The 22,965-nt window shown below is 61.2% G+C and overlaps 1 protein-coding gene across 1 annotated transcript; it reads left to right on the top strand.

Annotated features, from left to right (window-relative positions):
- The first annotated feature begins 13 nt into the window (after positions 1-13).
- C3 (complement C3) lies at positions 14-20,990 on the top strand. Its single transcript, XM_084277845.1, has 40 exons — positions 14-85; positions 730-922; positions 1,810-1,969; positions 2,674-2,744; positions 2,838-2,932; positions 3,018-3,100; positions 3,186-3,276; positions 3,934-4,036; positions 4,159-4,279; positions 4,528-4,643; positions 4,828-4,974; positions 5,363-5,575; positions 5,805-5,999; positions 6,514-6,675; positions 6,759-6,888; positions 7,083-7,154; positions 7,830-8,030; positions 8,617-8,728; positions 9,052-9,137; positions 9,490-9,629; positions 10,475-10,687; positions 10,997-11,063; positions 11,480-11,566; positions 11,661-11,864; positions 12,386-12,461; positions 12,543-12,702; positions 12,909-13,004; positions 13,139-13,289; positions 13,491-13,654; positions 14,275-14,433; positions 15,534-15,684; positions 15,828-15,879; positions 16,237-16,324; positions 16,577-16,666; positions 17,319-17,424; positions 17,682-17,771; positions 18,328-18,414; positions 19,271-19,354; positions 20,057-20,192; positions 20,742-20,990. The coding sequence occupies exons 1-40, from the start codon at positions 21-23 to the stop codon at positions 20,881-20,883; spliced, it is 4,959 nt and encodes a 1,652-aa protein (XP_084133971.1). The 5' UTR covers positions 14-20; the 3' UTR covers positions 20,884-20,990.
- Positions 20,991-22,965: the final 1,975 nt, after the last annotated feature.

Raw genomic sequence — 22,965 nt, 5'->3', positions numbered from 1 at the left:
TGCATCCCCCCACTCCAGCCATGGGGACGCCGGCGCTGTCCCTCCTCCTGCTCCTCAGCCTCCTGCATGTGGCCCATGCCCAAATGTGAGTGTGTTCCCCCCATTCCCCCCCCCCCCAAATACCCCATACACCCATGGGACCCCCACTCCCAAACCCATGGGGACCCCCCAAAAACCCTGCTGCCTCCCCAAACCATGGGACACCCCCCCCCTCCAACCTGGGACCCTTCCTCCTACCTTGGGATCCACCCTGAGATCCCCCCCCACCTCCCCAACCTATTGGACCCACCCCCCTCTTCTGGGACACCCCCCTCCCCACCCTCCATGCACCCTGAGGTCCCCTCACCTATGGGAAACCCACCCTCTGGCTGGGACACCCACCCCCCCCACCCCAGAAGGAACCCTCAGGGTGAACCTCCCCCATCACCAGGACCCCCCAACCCTGAAGAACGCCCCCAGAACCCCTAAAACCAAGACACCCACCCCAACTGGGAACCCCCTCACATGGACCCCCAAAACTACAAGACCCCCCCCGACCAGGACGCCCACCCCTTTCTAGGACAACCCCCCTTAGGGTGGGTTTTAGGGAGCAATATTGGGGTGCAATGGGGGGGATCTGAAGTTGCTCCAAGCCCATAGGGCACATCTAGAGGTGAGGAGGTCTATGGGGGGGGCCATGGGGTCCCTCAGACCCTGTGGGACACCCCGTGACAGGCCGGTGTCCCCAAGGGTGTCCATGGTGACGCCGGCGGTGATCCGGCTGGAGACGGAGGAGAAGGTCGTGGTGGAGGCCCCGGGGTTGAAGACCCCCACCGAAGCCACCATCCTGGTGCAGGACTTTCCCCTCAAGCGCCAGATCCTCTTCCAGACCCGCGCCCAGCTGAACCCAGCCGAGGGCATGTTGGCCACTGCCGCCATCAAGGTAGGTCACCACCCCCAGGGTCACCTCCCCAGCGGCCGTTGCCCCCTCCTCCCGCCCTGGGAAGGGTGAGCCGTGGGGCTCAGAGCTGGGGGAGGTGGTGGAGAACCGCCACGGGGTTGATGAGGCATAAGGGGTGGGTGGTCAGTGTGGGGGGTCTTTGGGGGTGGTCACTGTGAGGGTCTTTGGGGGTGGGCACCTTCGGGGTGGGCACCATGAGGGTCTTTGGGAGTGGTCCCCACGGGGTCATTGGGGGTGGTCACCCTGGGGAATGGTCACCTTGAGGGTCATTAGGGGTGGTCCCCATGAGGGTCTTTGGGGATGGTCCCCATGAGGGTCATTGGGGGTGGTCACCATGGGGTCGGTCAACATGGGGGCATTGGGGGTGGTCTCCACGGGGTCATTGGGGGTGGTCACCTTGGGAATGGTCACCGTGAGGGTCTTTGGGGGTGGTCACCATGGGGTCTTTGGGGATGGTCACCTTGAGGGACCTTGGGGGTGGTCACCTTGGGGGTGGTCACCACGGGGTCATTGGGAGTGGTCACCTTGAGGGTCTTTGGGGATGGTCACCATGGGGCCTTTGGGGGTGGTCACCTTGGGGATGGTCACCATGGGGTATTTGGGGGTGGTCACCTTGGGGATGGTCACCACGGGGTCACTGGGCATGGTTGCCCTTGGGGACAGTCACCTCAGGTCCCTGTGGTCAGTGACCCCAAGGTCCTTGGGGATGATCAGCCTGCGACTAGAGGACAGTCACCCCACGGTGACGGCCACCCTGGAGAGCTTGGTGACAGCCACCCGCCACCCTGAGCCCCATCCCCTGGACGTGGGTGCCACCTGGTGTCCCCCTGCCCCTGCGAAGGTGTCACTGGTGTCCCCTGTCCCCACAGGTGTCGGCCAAGTCGCTGCCACAGGCGACGGGGAAGCAGTTTGTCTCGGTGACGGCGCGGGTGGCACAGGTGACCCTGGAGAAGGTGCTGCTGGTGTCACTGCAGAGCGGCCACATCTTCGTGCAGACCGACAAGCCCATCTACACCCCCGGCTCCACTGGTGGGTCCTTGGGGTGCTGGGTCTCTGCACGGCGTGTTGGGGTGCTGGTGGGTCTCACCATGGCATCTTGGGGTCCTGGTGGGACTCATCATGGCATCTTGGGGTGCTGGTGGCATCTTGGGGTGTTGGGTCTCCTCCACAGCACCTTGGGGTGCTGGTGGGTCTCACCATGGCATCTTGGGGTGCTGGTGGGACTCACCATGGCATCTTGAGGTGCTAGGTGGCATCTTGGGGTGTTGGGTCTCCTCCACAGCACCTTGGAGTGCTGGGGTGACCTTGGGGTGCTGGTGGCACCATGGCATGTTGGGGTGCTGGTGGGTCTCATCTTGGCATGTTGGGGTGCTAGTGGGACTCATCATGGCACCTTGGGGTGCTGGTGGCATCTTGGGGTGTTGGGTCTCCCCCACAGCACCTTGGGGTGCTGGTGAGTCTCACCATGACATCTTGGGGTGCTGGGTCTCCTCCACAGCACCTTGGGGTGCTGGGGTGACCTTGGGGTGCTGAGGTGACCTTGGGGGTCCAGCCCCACTTTGGGACCTCCCAACGATATCCCCATTGGGGTCCAACACCTTGCCAGATCCCTCTGGCATATCCACCGGGTCCCATCACCCATCCTGGGGTCCCCCACCCATTTGTGGATGTCCCCAAACCATCCCTGCTCACCTTGTCCCCCCCTCCCACCCCACCCCGTGTTCCCTCCCCAGTGCTCTGCCGCCTCTTCGCTGTGGGTCACCTCATGGAGCCAGCACCCAAGACCGTGATCGTGGAGGTCAAGGTGGGTGCCCTCTGGGGGACACAGGGACATGGGGGACACAGGGACACGGGGGACACAGCCACCCCCATGCCACCATCCCCAATGTCCTTTCAGACCCCTGATAACGTGATTGTCAGACAAGTCCCCGTGTCCTCACCCATGAAGACCGGAATCTTCTCCCTCAACCACAACCTACCTGAGGTTGTCAGGTGAGGAGTCACCTCCCAAGGTCACCCCAGGGACACCTGTGACCCTGGGTTTGTCCCCTCAACCTTGTCCCCCCACTTTTTCCAGCCTGGGGACATGGACAATAATGGCCAAATTTGAAGACTCTCCAGAACAGGTTTTCAGCACCCAATTTGAAGTCAAGGAATATGGTAGGATGGGGGGTGGGGGTGGATCCCAAAGCACCCATGTGCCCTTGTCCTGGATTTTGGGGTTCACTGGGTGTCCACCCCACAGTGCTACCAAGCTTTGAGGTGATCCTGGAGCCAGAGGAGAAGTTCCTCTACATCGACCGGAACGAGGACTTCAAAGTGTCCATCACAGCCAGGTGGGATGGGGGGTCCCCAAAACCGCTCAGTTTTGGGGAGGGGAGGGCGTCAACTAAGACACGTTGGGGTGACAGTCCCACTCTGCTCCTGTGGAGAGTCCTGAGGGATGAGGGGGTGGCATGGTGACAGGTTTGAGGGTGGTGGGGATGGGGATGGACTGGGACGGGGATGGGGATTGGGATGGGGACAGGGATGGGGATGGAGATGAGATGGGGATGAACAGGGATGGGGATGGATAGGGATGGAGATGGGGATTGGGATGGGGACAGGGGATGAGGATGTACAGGGATGGGGACAGGGGGATGAGGAGGGGACAGGGACGGGGATGGACAGGGATGGGGATGTGATGAGGATGGGGATGGACTGGGATGGGGATGGGGATGGGGATGGAGATTGGGATGGGGACAGGGGATGGGGATGGACAGGGATGGGGATGGGGACAGGGGGATGGGGATGGGGACAGGGGGATGAGGAGAGGACAGTGTGATGGAGGTGGCAGGGCACGGTGGGATGCCAGGAGGACATGGACACGTGGAGTACCAGCGACAGGGCGATGAGGACACGAGGCAACGAGGTGACATGAGGATGGGGGGACCTGGGCTGACAAGGGACACAGGGGACAGGGGTTGCTGGTGACAGTGGCAGCTCGTCCCCAGGTACCTCTACGGGAAGCGCCTGCAGGGAACAGCCTTTGTCCTCTTTGGAGTCATGGTGGATGACGAGAAGAAGAGCATCCCCCAGTCCCTGCGGCGTGTCCAGGTGACCCTGTCCTTGTCCCTGTCCCCTGCTGAGCTCTGTCACCCCCATCCTCACCCCTCTCCCTGTCCCATACTGACCTCCTGCCATCTCTGTCCCCATCCTGGTCCCCTTGGCCAACTCAGGTGAACGATGGGGACGGGGAGGCCGTGCTGCCCATGGCCATGCTGCGGCAGCGATTCGCCAACCCCGAGGAGCTGGTGGGACACTCACTCTACGTCTCCGTCACCGTCCTCACCGAGTCGGGTGTGTGGGGGCATCAGAGGGGACAAGGGGGACGTGGTGGGGATGGGGACAGCAGGGATGTGTGAGGCCACGGGGTGGGGAGACATGGGGTGGGGTTGGGGACCACCAGGGTGGGGAGACATGGGTTGGGGCCATCAAGAATGGGGACATCTGGGGCCACCCAAGGCCAGACAAGGCTGTCCCATGGAGGGGGACTGGGAGCCCTGTCCTGGCCCTGGGTGACATGGTCCTTCCCGTGGCCACCGCAGGCAGTGACATGGTGGAGGCCCAGCGCAGCGGCATCCGCATCGTGACGTCCCCCTACACCATCCACTTCACCCACACCCCCAAGTACTTCAAGCCAGGGATGCCCTTTGACCTGATGGTAAATGACATCTGGGGACAGGGGTGGGGGCAGCGGTGGCATTGGCCCAGGACCCCCACGGTACCGGGGTCCCCGGTATTGGGATGGGGATGGAGCAAGCTCGTGGGGTGGAGGACACTTGGGGACAGGTGACATGCCCCTCATACCCCACGTCCTTCCCCACGTCACCCCGTGTCACCTACAGGTCTACGTCACCAACCCAGATGAGTCCCCAGCTCCACGTGTCACCGTCAAGGCCGATGGCTTCCAGGGGTTGGTGTCCACCCAGCGCGATGGCACAGCCAAGCTGGTCCTCAACATGCCAGCCAACAAGGACACTGTCCCCATCACTGTGAGTGGCAATAGGTACCGGGGTGGCCAGCTGGGGTGACAGGGAAGTCACCTGGGGGTTGGGGTGGCCACGGCAACCAAGGTGGTTGAGATGGCCAAGGACCATGGCCAGCGTGGTCACCATTCAAGGGCCAGGACAGCAGCATCCAGGGACCTACCTGACATCTGTGATGGAGAAGGGTCATGGCCAAGCTGGTCACCATTGACCAAGGAGCAGGATGGGCAAGTTTTTGGGGGTCTCTTGGAGTAGCCAAGACATCCAGGGTAGCAGGGACGAGCAGGTTGACCACGATGATGGCCACTGACCAAGCACCAGGGCAGGAGAAGCCAGGGAGACCAAGACTCCCACACCTGGGTCCACGCCAAGGTGTCCTTCCTCTCTCTTGCAGGTGAGGACAGAGCAGCCAGGGCTGCCTGCTGAGCGCCAGGCCTCGCGGCAGATGACGGCTGAGGCTTACCGTAGCCAAGGAGGTTCTGGCAACTTCCTCCACTTGGCCATCGGGGCCACCGAGCTGCAGCCTGGTGACAACCTCCCCGTGAACTTCCACCTCAAGAGCAACAACAACGCTGTCCGTGACTCTGTCCCCTACTTCACCTACCTGGTGAGCTCTCTACCAACCAACTGTCCCCTCAGCTTGGGGACCTTGGTGTCCAGGTAGCCACCAACCCTGCCTTTCATGGAATCATGGAATGGGTTGGGGTTGGGAGGGACCCCAAGGGTCACAGAGCTCCAACCCTCCCCCTGCCACAGGCAGGGACACCAACCTCCAGGCCTGGAGCTACACAAGGCTGCCCAAGGGCCCCATCCAACCTCTCCTTGTCTTCCCACAGATCATGAGCAAGGGGCGCATTGTCCAGGTGGGGAGACAGCGACACGAGGCCGGCCAGAGCCTGGTCACCATGTCACTGCCGGTGACAGCTGACCTCATCCCCTCCTTCCGCATCGTGGCCTACTACTACGTGATGCCTGGTGAGATCGTTGCTGACTCCGTCTGGGTTGACGTCAAGGACAGTTGTATGGGCACTGTGAGTGTGTCCATGTTGTCCCAGGGGTCAGAGGGGCCTGGGGGAGACATTGGGTGGGCCTTGAGATGGCCCATGGTAGGGATTTGGTGGTCCGTGATGGGCAATGAGGGGTTTGGATGGTCCAACAGGGGCTTGGGCATCTCCAAGGGGGCCTTGGGCATCTTCAAGAGAGCCTTGGGCATCTCCAAGGGGGCCTTGGGCATCTTCAAGGGGACCTTGTGTATCTCCAAGGGGACCTTGGATATCTTCAAGGGGACCTTGGGCATCTCCAAGGGGGCCTTGGGCATCTTCAAGGGGACCTTGCGTATCTCCAAGGGGACCTTGGGTGGCCCATTGATGGTTCCATGGTGGAGGACACAGCCATCACCTACCCCTGGAGAACCCCAACACCCTGTGGGGTTGGGTTACCCCCCATGGGCCAGCTCCTGGAGGGGTGTGGGGTTGTGATGAAGGTTTTTTGGGGGGGTCTGTGGACATGACCCACCCCCTCACCTCCATCCTGTGTCCCTGGCAGCTGGTGGTGAAGGGAGCAACAGAGGCTGACAACCGGGTGCACGAACCAGGGACACCCATGAGGCTGCGCCTTGAGGGTGACCACAACGCCCACGTGGGGCTGGTGGCCGTGGACAAGGGTGTCTTTGTCCTCAGCAAGAAGAACAAGCTCACCCAGTCCAAGGTGGGTCTCCCAGGTCCCTGCTCCCTACTTCCCCCTGGGTGACCAGCGGTGCCTGTCACTGCTGTCCCCTCTGTTGGTCACAGGTTTGGGACACGGTGGAGAAGAGTGACATTGGGTGCACCCCGGGCAGTGGGAGGGACAACGTGGGTGTCTTTGCTGATGCTGGTCTCAGCCTGGTCACCAACATGAACATCAAAACAGTGCAGCGGCCAGGTAGGGGACACGTTGGAGACAACCTGAGGTGGCACCTTGGGGATGTGGCACTTGGAGGCTTGGGGGGAGTGGGACACCTCAGCTGATGTGTCCCATCAGCTTTGAGATGTGGCAACTGGTGTCCAGGAGAAGGGACACGTGGCTTGGGGGCTGTGGCACTGTGGGGTCCTAACGTGTGTCCTCTCTGTCCCCAGAGGTCCAGTGTCCCAAGGCTCCGAAGCGCAAGCGCCGATCCCTGCAGCTCATCGAGTACAAAGGCAAAAAGTGTAGGTGGCACCTCAAGTGTCCCATGTCCCCAGGGACACTGGAACGTCCCATGGCCCTGGAGACACTCAGTTATCCCGTGTCCCTGGGGATCTCAAAGTGTCCTGGGTCACTGAGGGACACCAGAGTGCCCCATGTCCCTGGTGATGCCTCAGCACCCCGTACCCCAGGGGACACCAGAGCGTCCCATGTCCCAGTCAATACCAGTGTCCTGGGTCCCTGAGTGACATGAGAGTGTCCCAAGTCCCTGGTGATGCCTCAGCACCCCATACCCCATGTCCCAGTCAATACCAGTGTCCCATGTCCCTGAAGGACATCAGAGTGTCCCATGTCCCAGTCAATACCAGTGTCCTGGGTCCCTGAGTGACATGAGAGTGTCCCAAGTCCCTGGTGATGCCTCAGCCCCCATACCCCATGTCCCAGTCAATACCAGTGTCCCATGTCCCTGAAGGACACCAGAGTGCCCCATGTCCCTGGTGATGCCTCAGCACCCCATACCCCATGTCCCAGTCAATACCAGTGTCCCATGTCCCTGAAGGACACCAGAGTGCCCCATGTCCCTGGTGATGCCTCAGCACCCCATACCCCAAGGGACACCAGCTTGTCCCACGTCCCCAGTGTCCCTCAGCCCAAGGGCTGTGGGAGTGGGTGCCAGTTGGGTGCCTTGGTACTGACAGCGGCCGAGTACACGGACAAGTTGCAGCACAAGTGTTGTGAGGATGGGATGAAGGAAAACCCCATGGGCCACAGCTGCGAGTACCGGACCAACTACATCCAGGATGGGGACGCCTGCATCCGGGCCTTCCTTGACTGCTGCAACTACATCAAGGGCATCCGGGACCAGAAGCAACGGGAGTTCCACCTGGAGCTGGCTAGAAGCAAGTGCTGGGTGATGGGGGGGTGATGGTGGGGTTGGAGGATGGGTGGAGGTTGGGTGAACCCCGGGCGTTGCTTGTGCTGTCCTCAGGCAAAGCTTGGGGGAAAGTTGGGCAAAGCTTGGGCCAAGCTTGGGTGGATTTTGGGCCAAGCTTGGGTGGATGTTGGGCCAAGCTTGTGGGAAAGTTGGGCAAATCTTGGGTGCATGTTGGGCCAAGCTTGGGTGGATGTTGGGCAAATCTTGGGTGCATGTTGGGCCAAGCTTGGGTGGATGTTGGGCAAATCTTGGGTGCATGTTGGGCAAAGCTTGGGTGAAAGTTGGGCAAAACTTGGGCCAAGCTTGGGTGGATTTTGGGCCAATCTTGGGTGGATTTTTGGCCAATCTTGGGTGCATTTAGGCAAAGCTTGGGTGGCAGTTGGTACAAGCTTGGGTGGATGTTGGGCCAATCTTGGGTGATGCCTAGACGATGGTTGGTCCAAGCTTGGGTGCTGCTGGTGCTTGGGTGCTGCTGGTGCTTGGGTGATGCTGGGTCCACCCAGGGGCTGGGGTCCTGAGGCCACGCTCGAGAGGGATGCTGCCACCCCCAGGCGAGGCCGATGATGTCTTCCTGTCCGATGAGGACATCACCTCACGGAGCCTCTTCCCGGAGAGCTGGTTGTGGCAGGTGGAGGTGCTGACAGAGCAGCCCAACGATCTAGGGTGAGCTTTGTGCCCATGTCCCCCTACCCCTCCACCCCATGGGTCAACTTGGGGGGGTCATCACCTCCTTCCTGCCCAGCTCTGGATGCTGCTTTTCCAGTCTGGAGACCAGTTATGGTTCCTCTCAAGTCCAGACAAGGGCCACCTTTGATCTCCTGGCACTGCTTGGGGACCAGCTGTGGCACTTTGGTCCATCTCAGGAGCCATCTACCCTCTGGTCTAGCTTGGGGACCCCCTCTACTCCAGCTTGGTGTCCTAGTGACACCTCCCTAGGCTGGCTTGGAGACAGCTATGACCCTCTTGGCCCTTCCCATCCTCTACAGCATCTCCACAAAGACCGTGCCTGTGTACCTGAAGGACTCCATCACCACGTGGGAGGTCTTGGCCATCAGCCTCTCAAAGACTAAGGGTAGGTGACAGCAGGAAGGTGTTTGTGGAGATTAAAAGAACCCCCCAAACCCTGAGGGTGGTCCCTGGGACTAGAAAGGTCCCCAAGGTGCATTTCCTTGGGGTTTGAGGCCTCTCCAAAACCTCAGAGGGGTTCATGCTACTGGAGAGGTGCCCCAAGCTTTGAGGAGATCCACCAAACCTTGGTTGCAGCTCTCGGGGAGTGAGGGATTCCCCTGAGCTTTGGAAGGACTCCATGGGACATGAAGGATCTCTGAAAGCCTTATGGACATCCCTGGGCCATGAGGTGCCCCAGCAAACCCTAAAAACCTTGATCCAGACCCCCATGTCTCTGTGGTCGAACCCTCCCCCAGGGCTGTGTGTGGCTGATCCCTACGAGATCACGGTGATGAAGGACTTCTTCATCGACCTACGGCTGCCCTACTCCGTGGTGAGGAACGAGCAGGTGGAGATCCGTGCCATCCTCTACAACTACTGGACACGGGACATCACGGTGAGCAGGGGTTGGGGGGGAGGGACACACCTTTTTGGGCATCATCTCCTCCTTCTTATCCAGCTCTGGATGCTGGTCTGAGGACCAGTTATGGTTCTTCTCAAGTCCAGACAAGGGCCACCTTTGATCCTCTAGCACTTGGGGGCTGCCTATGACATTTTGTCTCCCATGGCATCCTGAGAGCAGAGCTGAGAGAGCACGGGGTGGAGCGTCAGGAGGAGTGTGGGCAGCAGGTGACAGGAGGGGATCCTCCCCCTCTGCTCTGCCCTGCTCAGGCCCCACTGGAGTGTTGTGGCCAGTGCTGGGCTCACAGGGACAGGGATCTGCTGGAGAGAGGCCAGAGGAGGGACAGGGATGCTGAAGGGGCTGGAGCATCTCCAGGCTGAGGGACCTGGGGCTGTTCAGCCTGGAGAGAAGAGCCTGAGAGGGGATCTGATCTCTGGGGATCAAGAGCTGAAGGGGGGGACCCAGGGGGCCATGGGCAGCCTCTGCTCAGGGTCTGTGGGGACAGGACAAGGGGCGATGGGCTCAAGTTGGAGCTCAGGGAGTTCCCCCCCAGTCTGGGGAAGGAGTTTTCCCCAGTGAGGGTGAGGGAGCCCTGGGATAGGCTGCCCAGGGGGTGTGGAGTCTCCTTCTCTGGAGAGACCCCAGCCCCATCTGGATGTCTCCCTGTGCCCCCTGTCCTAGAGGGACCCTGCTTGGGCAGGGGGTTGGATTTGCTGAGCTCTGGGGGTCCCTTCCAACCCCTGTGATCCTGTAATTCTATGATTTTGCTCCACCTCAGGAGCCATCAACCCTCTGGTCTAACCCCCCACCGTTGGCCAACACCTCTTGTGCCTCGCCAGGTCCGCGTGGAGCTGATGCACAACCCAGCCCTGTGCAGTGCCTCCACCTCCAAGGCGCGCTACCAGCAGATCCTCAACCTGAAGCCCCAGTCCTCACGGGCTGTCCCCTTCATCATCGTCCCCTTGCAGCTGGGGCTGCATGACATCGAGGTGAAGGCGGCCGTCCGGGGCCACTACGTGGCTGATGGTGTCAAGAAGAAGCTGAAAGTCGTGGTGAGTGGCTGTTGGCTGCTGGTGGCACCTCACCCACATGGTGCCACCGCCATCCTTGAGACGTCCCCAGTGTGACATCCCTGTCTCTGCTTTCATCCTGGTGTTGGTACCCAAGGATGAAAGGATTCTCCACCCAGGATGCTCAAGTGTGGTCTCCTGGGAGAGGTGGGGGGTGGTCTTCCAGTTTATTCCATGAGCTGAGGGCGCTGGTTTATACTGGGACTCCTTTCCTGGACAACTCAGGTTGGGAAGGGGTGGGGGACACCCAAAACCAGCCCAACATTTAGTGCTGGACTCTTGCTTCTACAGCCTGAAGGGATGAGGTTGGAGAAGACAGTGAAGATCATTGATCTGGACCCGAAGGAGAAGGGAGTCAGTGAGTGACCCTGCCTGGTCCTTGGGGATGTTTCAGGCCCACGAGGGATGTCTCACTGAGGGAAAGATCTGGGCCACCTCAGGGGACAAGAGAAGTCCAAACTGTAGGTCTGGGAGATGAAGGATGGACCACCAAGGTTGGACCATCCAAGACTGGGGCATCTTGAGAGGGATAAGGGACACCCCATGACGAGCATCTCAGGGAGTTTGGGATGTCCTTCTGTGGTGTCTGGGGCATCCTTGGGGACATTCTTCTATGGAGCTGGGGCATCTCAAGGGAGAAGGGACATGGCCCTGCACTACCTTGAGGGACATGGGACGTCCTGCTGCAGGGTTTGGTCTCCTTGGGGGTTGTTGGGGTTGGGACATGAAGGATTTGGGATCCCCCATCTCCATCCTGGCTTCCCTGCCCCACAGATGGTGTCCAGGAGGAGAAGGTGAGGGCAGCAAACCTCTCTGACATCGTCCCCAACACGGAGTCGGAGACCAAAGTCAGCATCCAAGGTGACAACAAGGGGAAGGGACACCCTCCCGTGGGGAGGAGCTGGGAGGCTCCAGGACAACCCTTGGCTTGATGGCTCCCATTCTCCTGGCCCAGGCAACCCTGTGTCCATCATGGTGGAGAAAGCCATCGATGGGAACAAGCTGAAGCACCTCATCGTGACGCCGTCGGGCTGCGGGGAGCAGAACATGATTGGGATGACACCCACTGTCATTGCCACCCACTACCTGGACAGCACCCTGCAGTGGGAGAGCCTGGGGGTCGACCGCCGCACGGAGGCCATCGCCTTGATTAAGAAGGGTAGGACTTTCCTCCTGGCTTCCTTGCTTGAGGGGGGGTCCAAAATGCCTCCATCATCCAAGGTGCTGGAAAAACCAGCATCTCTGAAGAAGACACAACTAGGGGTGCTCCCAGTTTGGGGGTTTCTAGAGCTACTGGTTTGTACTGGAACGTGTTCTGGAGTGGGTTGGTTGCCTGAAGCTGCCTCAGCTTGGCTGGGTGCTCCTTGGGTTGGCCAACAGCTGGAGGACACTGGTGGCATGAACCAGCTTCCAGATGCTCCTTGGGTTGGCCAACAGCTGGAGGATGCTGATGGCATGAAGGAACTTCCAGATGCTCCTTGGGTTGGCCAACAGCTGGAGGATGCTGGTGGCATGAAGGATCTTCCAGATGCTCCTTGGGTTGGCCAACAGCTGGAGGATGCTGATGGCATGAAGGAACTTCCAGATGCTCCTTGGGTTGGCCAACAGCTGGAGGATGCTGGTGGCATGAAGGATCTTCCAGATGCTCCTTGGATTGACCAACCACCATCTCTTCCCCAGGTTACACCCAACAACTTGCCTTCAGGAAACCAGACAGCTCCTATGCTGCCTTCAAGGACCGTCCATCAAGCACCTGGTGAGGGGGACAGATTGTCAACCACCACAGAGGACCAGGAGACAGGGTTGGACATGGTTCTAAGGTCTTCTTTATCCTTAGGTTGACAGCCTACGTGGCCAAAGTCTTTGCCATGGCCATCAAGCTGGTGGACATCGAGCCTGAGGTGGTTTGTGGTGCCGTGAAATGGCTCATCCTGGAGAAGCAGAAGCCAGATGGGCTCTTCCAAGAAGATGCTGCTGTCATCCATAAGGAGATGGTGGTATGGTGGACACCAAACCCTCTCCTGGCTGCTTTGTTAAAGCCCTGTTGAGTTGAGGGTGGGACTGGAGGGGGAAGGAGCAGGTTGGGTGATGAGAAGGACATGGGTTGGGTGGATCATGGGATAACCATGGTCTAGACATGGGTTGGGTGGACCATGGGAAGACCATGATGTGGAGGGTTTCTCCCCTCTGTCTGGTCACACAGGGAGGCTACCAAGGTGCCGAACCCGAGGTGTCCCTCACCGCCTTCGTCCTCATCGCGCTGCAGGAATCCAAGGAGGTCTGCAAGGACCACGTCAATGTGGGTGTCCCCAGTTCCCTCCACCCCCCAGGAGGAGACAGGGAGCAACCAGCTCCTGTCTCCTGGAATACCAGCCACCCAACCTTCATAGCAACCACTTGAGAATCCAAACTTTACCCATCCTTTCTGCCCAGAGCTTGGAGGGGAGCATCAACAAAGCTGCTGACTACTTGTCCAGGAGGTACCAATCGCTGGCCAGACCCTACACGGTGGCCCTGACCTCCTATGCCTTGGCCCTGACAGGGAAACTCAAGAGCGAGAAGCTTCTCATGAAGTTCTCCAAAGGTGACACCTCACCAGAGAAGAGGGGGGGATAATAAGGGGAGGAGAAGGTGGTGATGGGTTACCTGGTGGGAGGAGACCCCATCCCTATAGGGTGCTGAGGGATTGGGGTGGGGGGAAATCAGGGGGAGAAGGTGGTGATGGGTTACCTGGTGTGGGGAGACCCCATCCCTATGGGGTGCTGAGGGGTTGGTGTCACCCCAGAGGGACGATGCTGGATGGAACGCAACGCCCACACCTACAACATCGAGGGCACCTCCTACGCCTTGCTGGCCCTGCTGCAGATGGAGAAGACAGAGCTGACAGGGCCTGTGGCCCGCTGGCTGGCTCAGCAGAACTACTTTGGGGGTGGCTACGGCTCCACTCAGGTGGGCTACGGGATGGACAAGGGGATTGAGGGCTTTGTTGGGGCTTTGAGGGGTCCTTGTAGCTCTGGGGAGGTGACTCCAGGGACATGGAGGCCCTTGGACAACACCGCATGTCCCAGGGGATCTCAAGGGCTTTGAGAACCCAAAAAGACCCTCATAGTCCCTTGGGGACACCTCCAGACCCTGGGGACCCTCAAGGGCTTTGGAGAACCCCAAAAGACCCTCACAGTGCCTTGGGGACACCTCCAGACCCTGGGGACCCTCAGGAACACCTCCTGTCCTTGGAGGACACCTCTGCTCCCTAAGACCCCCATAGTCCCTTGGGGACACCTCCAGACCCTGGAGACCCTCAAGGGCTTTGGAGAACCCCAAAAAGACCCTCATAGTCCCTTGGGGACACCTCCAGACCCTGGGGACCCTCAGGAACAGGTCCTGTCCCTGGAAGACACCTCTGCTCCACAAGAGCCCCCCCTGAGGTTGTGTTCCAGGTGACATCAGGTGTCCCCAAAGGCTGGGGGTGGGGTGGGGTCACCCTCATCTCAGAGACCCACCAAGGGGGCTTCTGGGGGATGCTCCAACCGGTGTCCCCAAGCCCTGGTGACACACAGATGTCCCCACAGGCCACCATCCTGGTGTTCCAAGCCTTGGCCCAGTACCAGGTGGCCACCCCACGGCAGCAGGACCTCAACCTGGACGTGTCGGTGCTGCTGCCGCGCCGGGCCAGCGCCGTCACCTACCGCATCGAGAACCGCAACGCCCTGGTGGCACGTTCTGCGGAGGTACCAGCCGCCCTGGTCACCCCTGGCCCTGGCCCACCCGTCCCTTCACCTCCCAGGACAGCCCTGACCCCTTGCCAATAGGGCTCTGGTGTCACCTCCCCCTCCTGTCCACTCTACATCCCTGGGATGCTCCTGTCCCTCCTTCTGTGTCACCTCCATGTCCAGTCCACTCTGTGTCCCTGGGATGTCCCTGGGATGCTCCTGTCCCTTCTCCTGTGTCACCTCCATGTCCAGTCCGCTCTGTGTCCCTGGGATGTCCCTGGGATGTCCCTGTCCCTTCTCCTGTGTCACCTCCATGTCCAGTCCACTCTGTGTCCCTGGGATGTCCCTGGGATGCTCCTGTCCCTTCTCCTGTGTCACCTCCCCCTCCTGTCCACTCTGTGTCCCTGGGGAGTCCCTTCATCTCCCAGGACAACCTTGTCCCCTCACTAATAGGGCTCTGGTGTCACCTCCCCCTCCTGTCCACTCTACGTCCCTGGGATGTCCCTGTCCCTTCTTCTGTGTCACCTTCTGTGTCCCTGGGATATCCCTGTCACTTCCTCAGTGTCACCTCCTCCTCCTGTCCACTCTGTGTCCCTGGGATGTCCCTGTCCCTCCTTCTGTGTCACCTCCATGTCCTGTCCACTCTACGTCCCTGGGAGATCCCTGTCACTCCTTCTGTGTCACCTCCCCCTCCTGTCCACTCTGTGCCCCTGGGATGTCCCTGGGATGTCCCTGTCCCTTCTGCACCACTCAGTGTCCCTGGGAGATCCCTGTCCCTCCTTCTGTGTCACCTCCATGTCCTGTCCACTCTACGTCCCTGGGATGTCCCTGTCACTCCTTCTGTGTCACCTCCCCCTCCTGTCCACTCTGTGTCCCTGGGATGTCCCTGTCTTTTGTGTCCCTTCACCTCCCAGGACAACCTTGTCCCCTCACTAATAGGCTCTGGTGTCCCTTGTCCCTTCCTCAGTGTCACCTCCCCCTCCTGTCCACTCTGTGCCCCTGGGATGTCCCTGTCCCTTCAGCACCCCCTCTCCATGTCCCCATCCCCCAGGACGTCCCCATCCCCTTCCACACCCCTCCCTGGGTCTGTCCCTCCCCAGCATCTCCTGTCCCCTCAGACCAAGCTGAACGAGGACTTCACGGTGAAAGCCAAGGGCACGGGCAAGGGGACGATGACAGTGGTGACAGTCTACAACGCCAAGGTCCCCGAGAAGGACAACAAGTGTGACAGCTTTGACCTCAGAGTGCAGGTGGAGGACGTCAAGACCGGTGAGACCTCCACCCATTATCCCCCTCCCCACCCCCTGTGTCCCCCCACCGTGTCCTCCCATCCCCTCCCCTCATCCTCGATGTCCCGTCCTCCCCCCCTCCTCCATGGGACCCTCATCGATGTCCCCTCGTTGTCCCCACAGGCAAGGAACAGGAGGGTGTCTTCCGCTCTGTCAAGATCACCATCTGCACCAGGTAGGACCAGGATGGGGACACTGGGGACAAACAGGGGGTCCTTGGGGACAGGGACACCAGGGATGGTGGACAGGGACATCAGGGACCAGGATGGGGACACTGGGGACAAACAGGGGGTCCTTGGGGACAGGGACACCAGGGATGGTGGACAGGGATATCAGGGACCAGGATGGGGACACTGGGGACAAACTGGGGGTCCTTGGGGACAGGGACACCAGGGTTGGTGGACAGGGACATCAGGGACCAGGATGGGGACACTGGGGACAAACTGGGGTCCTTGGGGACAGGGACACCAGGGATGGTGGGGACAAGAGAGTGGTTTGGGACAGGCAGGTGGCCTCAGCCGTGTCCCCACAGGTACCTGGGTGATGTGGATGCCACCATGTCCATCCTGGACGTCTCCATGCTCACCGGCTTCTTTCCTGACGTCCAGGACCTCAAGAGGGTAAGTTTGGGGACATGGGGACAGGGCCACGGCCACGTGTCCCCTGGTGTCACTGTCCCTGCATCCCCATGTGCCCCCACTGTCCCCCCACATCATCGTACAACCTGTCATGGTCCCACCTGCCCAACGTCACCACGTCCCTGTGTCCCCCTGTGCCACTCCATCCCTGCCTCCTGCTGCGGTCTGAGTGTCCCCCCCCCGTGTGTCCCTTGGTGTCCTTCACGCCTGGTGTCACCTTGTCCCTGTCCCCAGCTCACAGATGGGGTGGACAGGTACATCTCCAAGTTTGAGATTGACCAAGGACAGTCGGAGCGCAGCAACATCGTCATCTACCTGGACAAGGTGGGTGGGGACACCTTGGGGACACCTTGGGGACACCTTGGGGACTCCTTGGGGACTCCTTGGGGACAAGGGGGAGGCGTGAAGGGACGTGGGAATGGGGACAAGATGGGACAAGGTGGTGTGGGGACAAGGGGGGACAGGGAGAAGATGGGCCAGGGATGAGGATGACATTGGGGACAGGGGTGGGGCCACCTTGGGGACACCTTGGGGACAAGGGGGAGGTGGGAGGTGTGAAGGGACGTGGGAATGGGGACAAGATGGGACAAGGTGGTGTGGGGATAAGGGGGGACAGGGACAAGATGGGCCAGGGATGAGGATGACATTGGGGACAGGAGTGGGGACACCTTGGGGACACCTTGGGGACACCTTGGGGACAAGGGGGAGGTGGGAGGCGTGAAGGGACGTGGGAATGGGGACAAGATGGGCCAGGGATGAGGGAGACACTGGGGACAGGGGTGGGGACAGTGCAGGGACCACATGGGGACATCAGCGGGGTTGGGGACATGGAGAAGGGACTGGACCACGGGGCAGGGATGGGACCGAAGCTGGGGACAAGGCTGGGGACAAGGCCAGGCTGGGGTTGGGGCGCTGTGCCCCAGCCTGGCTGAGTGCCACCCCCTGTGTCCCCACGTCCCCCTGTCCCTGTCCCCAGATCTCCCACAGGGCTGAGGAGTGCTTCGCCTTCAAGGCCCACCAGAGCTTCCAGGTGGGCTTGATCCAGCCCGCGGCCGTCACCGTCTACAGCTACTACAAGATCGGTGGGCCCCGTGTCCCCTAGTGTCACCCCCAGGTCCCCTCTGTGTCCCCACACCCTCCCCTGTGCCCCCTGTTCCCACAAAGTCCCCTCTGTGTCCCCTCTGTGTCCCCTCCATGTCCCTCCAGATCTTCTCCCCACCCCCTGTGCCGCCACCGCGTCCCCTCCACCTGTCGCCGCTCTGTCCCCACGTCCTTTGTCCCCCTCGAGTGCCACCCTCACCTCGTGTCCCCTCGTGTCCCCTCGTGTCCCCTCTTGCAGATGACCGCTGCACCCAGTTCTACCACCCGGACAGGGACGGTGGGCAGCTGAGCAAGATCTGCCATGGGGACGTGTGTCGCTGCGCCGAAGGTGACATGGGGACCTTTGGGGATGCCAAGGGGTCAACGCCCTTGGTGTGATGGGACACATCAGGGACAGGTCACTGGGGCGTGGTGGGAGGTGTCATGGCCATGGTGGGACATGGGGACATGTCATGGCCACAGTGGGAGGTGCCATGGCCATGGTGGGACATGGGGACATGTCATGGCCATGGTGGGATGTGGGGACGTGTCATGGGCATGGTGGGAGGTGTCATGGTCATGGTGGGACATGGGGACATGTCATGGCCACGGTGGGAGGTGTCATGGGCATGGTGGGACATGGGGACATGTCATGGGCATGGTGGGAGGTGTCATGGCCATGGTGGGACATGGGGACGTGTCGTGGCCATGGTGGGACATGTCATTGGCGTGATGGGCCGTGTCATGGCCATGGTGGGACATGTCATGGCCATGGTGGGACATGGGGACGTGTCATGGGCATGATGGGACATGGGGAGGTGTCATGGCCATGATGGGAGGTGTCATGGGCACGGTGGGGACCTGTTGGTGCCACCACACCCCTCCTCCTTGCCGTGTCCCCCCAGAGAACTGCTTCATGCGCCACGAGCAGGAGGCCCCCATCACCGTCAACCAGCGCATCGAGCGCGCCTGCGAGCCCGGGGTTGACTACGGTGGGACATGGGGCACAGGGAGGGGTGGGGGGGGGGGGGTGTGGAGGTCGTGGTGGGGACGTGGGGCACATGGAGGGGACATGGAGGGGACATGAAGGGCTGTGGAAGGAGACAGGAGGGGAGGAGGGACATGGAGGGACACGGGGTGGGTCATGGGGAGGAAAAGGGGGGCACTGGGAGGGTCCCTGTGCTGCTCTGGGGACACCCTGGAGTGGGTGGGTGCTGTCCCCCTTCAGAGGACTGTGGGGTTGTGGGGGTCTCCATAGGGGATGGTGGGGTCTCCATAGGGGGTGATGGGGTTATGGGGACCCCTCAAAGGACTGTGGGGTTGTGGGGTCTCCATAGGGGATGGTGGGGTCTCCATAGGGGATGATGGGGTTATGGGGACCCCTCAGAGGACTGTGGGGTTGTGGGGTCTCCATAGGGGATGGTGGGGTCTCCATAGGGGATGATGGGGTTATGGGGACCCCTCAGAGGACAGTGGGGTGGTGGGGTCTCCATAGAGGATGGTGGGGTCTCCATAGGGGATGATGGGGTTATGGGGACCCCCCAGAGGACAGTGGGGGTGTGGGGTCTCCATAGGGGATGGTGGGGGTCTCCATAGGGGATGATGGGGTTATGGGGACCCCTCAGAGGACAGTGGGGGTGTGGGGTCTCCATAGGGGATGGTGGGGTCTCCATAGGGGGTCATGGGGTTATGGGGACTCCTCAGAGGACAGTGGGGTTGTGGGGTCTCCATAGGGGATGGTGGGGTCTCCATAAGGGATGTGGGGTTGTGGGGTCTCCGTAGGGGGTGGTGGGGGCATGGGGACCCCTCAGGCGTGTGGGGGTGACACGGTGACAACCCTTTCCCCAGTGTACAAGGTGAAGCTGGTGGCCAAGGAGCAGTCACCATCCCACGACAGCTACATCATGACCATCCTCTCCGTCATCAAGATGGGTACGAGCACCCCAGGGGGTGGGGGACGAGGCCACCCTGGGGTGGGGTGTGTTGGGGGGGGTGTCACCTCCAGCTCGGGACAGCCAAGGGGGGCAGGGACACCCAAGCTGGCTTGGGAATGGGGGTCCTCAAGTAGGTTGGCATCACCCAAGGGTGCTGGAGACACCCGTTGGGAAGGGTGACCCAAGTGGGGTGGTGTCACCCAGATGGGGACACCCCATCCAAAGGGTGCTGGAGGGCACTGGTGCCCCCCATGGCTGATGCCACCAGTAGGGTGGTGTCCCCAAGGATGCTCCCTGGGGAACCAGAGTCCCCAGTGGGGTGGTGTCACCCATGGCCAATGTCACCAGTGGGGTGGTGTCACCCATGGCTGATGCCACCAGTGGGATTGTGTCCACAGGGATGATCCCTGAGGAGCCAGAGTCCCCAGTGGGGTGGTGTCACCCATGGCCAATGTCCCCAGTGGGGTGGTGTCCCCAAGGATGGTCCCTGGGGAAACAGAGTCCCCAGTGGGTTGGTGTCACCCATGGCCAATGTCCCCAGTGGGGTGGTGTCCCCAAGGATGCTCCCTGGGGAACCAGAGTCCCCACTGAGGGAGGTGACAAAGCTGAGGTGGGGGGGGGGTGGTGGGGAAGGTCCCTCTCGTGCTGGGGTGGGGGTGACCTGCCACAGGGAGGTGACACGTCCCATCCCTTGGGACAGGGACCGACGAGGACCCAGCAGGAAGCAACAGGACCTTCGTGAGCCACCGGCAATGCCGAGATGCTCTGAGGCTGCAGATGGGCCAGGACTACCTCCTGTGGGGCCTGGCCACCGACCTGTGGGCCACCGGCAACCGGTAAGGGACACGGGGGGGTGGGGACAGGGCTGGGGACACAGGGGCAAGGGGACATCAGAGGCGTGAGGAGATGGGACATGGGGACACTGAGGTCCCTATGGGTGCCCACCCCTCAGTCTGGGGGTTCTCCAGCCTCACAGGGGGTCCTTGTCAGCCCTGTGGGGTCACAGGGACACCAGAGACATGAGGAGATGGGACGTGGGGACATTGAGGTCCCTAGGGGAGCCCACCCCCCCAGTCTGAGGGTTCTCCAGCCTCACAGGGGGTCCTTGTCACCCATGTCCCCTCCCCTCTGTCCTCCTAGACACGAGGTGTGGGGACATTGAGGTCCCTATGGGCACCCACCCCTCAGTCTGGGGGTTCTCCAGCCTCACAGGGGGTCCTTGTCACCCCTGTGGGGACACAGGGACACCAGAGACATGAGGAGATGGGACGTGGGGACACTGAGGTCCCTATGGGCGCCCACCCCTCAATCTGGAGGTTCTCCAGCCTCACAGGGGGTCCCTCTGACCTGTGTCCCCCCCTCCTCTGTCCTCTTGTCCCCTCCAGCTTCTCCTACCTCATCGGGAAGGACACGTGGCTGGAGGCCTGGCCCTCAGAGGCCGCCTGCCAGGAGTCCGACCTCCAGGCCCTCTGCCAGGACTTCGTGGAGTTCGCTGAGGCCATGACCATGTTTGGGTGCCCATCCTGAGCACCCATGGGTGCCCCCCCCACCCCTGGTGTGTCCTGTTGTCCCCCCCCCACACACACACCCCTTGTCACCCCTCTTTGTTTTCTGGGTAAAGTCCTTTCTGAGAACCTGGCTCTGCGTGGTGGGGGGGGATGGAGGGGGTGGTGGGACATGGGGACACCAGGGGGGACATGGGGACACCAGGGGGGACAGTGGGGTGGGGGAGGATAAAGGGGGTGGTGGGACATGGGGACACCAGTGGGGTGAGGGAGGATAAAGGGGGTGGTGGGACATGGGGACACCAGGGGGGACATGGGGACACCAGGGGGGACAGTGGGGTGGGGGAGGATAAAGGGGGTGGTGGGACATGGGGACACCAGTGGGGTGAGGGAGGATAAAGGGGGTGGTGGGACATGGGGACACCAGGGGGGACATGGGGACACCAGGGGGGACAGTGGGATGAGGGAGGATAAAGGGGGTGGTGGGACATGGGGACACCAGGGGGGACAGTGGGGTGGGGGAGGATAAAGGGGGTGGTGGGACATGGGGACTCCAGGGGGGACAGTGGGGTGAGGGAGGATAAAGGGGGTGGTGGGACATGGGGACACCAGTGGGGTGAGGGAGAATAAAGGGGGTGGTGGGACATGGGGACACCAGGGGGGACAGTGGGGTGGGGGGTGATGGGGACCCCTCAGAGGACAGAGGGGTTGTGGGGTCTCCGTAGGGGTTGATGGGCTCCTGGGGGGGTGTCCCCCTTTTTTGGGGGTGTAATTAAGGAAATCAAGGGCAGTAGGAATCATAAATTAATTTATTAATAAATAAAGTGACAATAATTTAGGGGGGAGGGGCACCCTCCCCCCCCTCCCCAGACCAGCTGGGGGGGGGTGGGGGGGTGGTCAAAGGGTGGGGGACTGGGACCAGTATGGACCCTTCATGTCTCCGTGGTCCCCAAAATGGGGAGGGGGTCCTTTGGTGTCCCCAGATGTCCAGCTCTGGGGTCCCCCCCATAACCAGCATGGGGGGGGGTGTGTCCAAGGTCCTTTTGGTGTCCCCAGGGCTCCAGCGTGGGGCTCTGTGAGGTCAGTTGATGCTCCCAACTTCCAGGTTGGGGTGGGGGGAAGTGTCTTTGGACCCCCCATCTCCAGGCACAGGGGTCTCCAAGGTCCCTCCATGTCCCCACATCTCCAAGCAGGGGGTCTCCAGCCCCAAATACTGAAGCATGGGGGGGTGAGGGGAGTGTCTATGATGTCCCTTAATGTCCCAAAGGTTCTCCAAGGGTTCTTGATGTCCCCAAAGGTTCAAGCAAGAGGGGTGGTCTTGATGTCCCCAACCTCCCTGGTGGGTGACCAGCCCCAAATGTCCCAGCACGGGGGTCTGCAACGGCCCCTTGATGTTCCCACCACTCCAGGTCTTCAACGTTCCTCTGATGTCCCCAAATCTTGGGACGTGTGGGGGGTCTCAGGACCCACTTCTCCAGCCAAGGGGGAGTTAGTGATGTCCCTTGATGTCCCCAAATCTCCAGCCAGGGGGTTTAGTGGTGTACAGACACTGATGTCCCTTGATGTCCCCAGGTCTTCAGGTGTGTGTGGGGGTCTCAGGACCCAAAAATCCAGCCAGGGGGTTTAGTGATGTTCCAGACACTGATGTCCCTTGATGTCCCCAGGTCTTCAGGTGTGTGGGGGGGGTCTCGGGACCCAAATCTCCAGCCAGGGTGGGGGTCAGTGACGTCCTCAACCTCCAACCAAGAGGGTGACGATCTTCCAACCCCTCTGGTCCCCCACCGACCCACCACCGGTCACCCCCACGTGTCACCCCCCAGCGATCCTCAGCAACCCCACAAAATTACCCTCCCTGTCATCCTGTGCCAGCTGCCACCCCTCCCCTGTGACGTCCCCCACCAGTGTCAGGCTGAGGACATCCCCAGGCTGGAGCTGCCCAACAGCCTGGGTCAAGCCCGAACGCGCCGGGTTGGAGCCGGCGCCATCCGGTAGCGTCAGGGGGACGGTGAGCAACGGGCGCTGCGAGCCGTCGCGGTGGAGCTGGAGGGTGATGGTGCCAGGGGGACAGGTGGGTCCCGTGCAGGTGAGGGCGAACTGGGCGTAG

Source organism: Gallinula chloropus, assembly GCF_964237585.1.
Source record: "Gallinula chloropus genome assembly, chromosome: 36".
NCBI classification, from domain to species: domain Eukaryota; kingdom Metazoa; phylum Chordata; class Aves; order Gruiformes; family Rallidae; genus Gallinula; species Gallinula chloropus.
Note: the sequence above shows the minus strand (reverse complement) of the source record. Positions and strands in the feature narration are given on the sequence as shown.

Bases quoted from the DNA above. Each gene is read 5' to 3' on its own strand.
- C3 (XM_084277845.1), top strand. From the start codon at position 21: ATGGGGACGCCGGCGCTGTCCCTCCTCCTGCTCCTCAGCCTCCTGCAT. The intron at 86-729 runs GTGAGTGTGTTC...GGTGTCCCCAAG, and splicing joins CATGTGGCCCATGCCCAAAT to GGTGTCCATGGTGACGCCGG. The intron at 12,462-12,542 runs GTGAGGGGGACA...CTTTATCCTTAG, and splicing joins GACCGTCCATCAAGCACCTG to GTTGACAGCCTACGTGGCCA.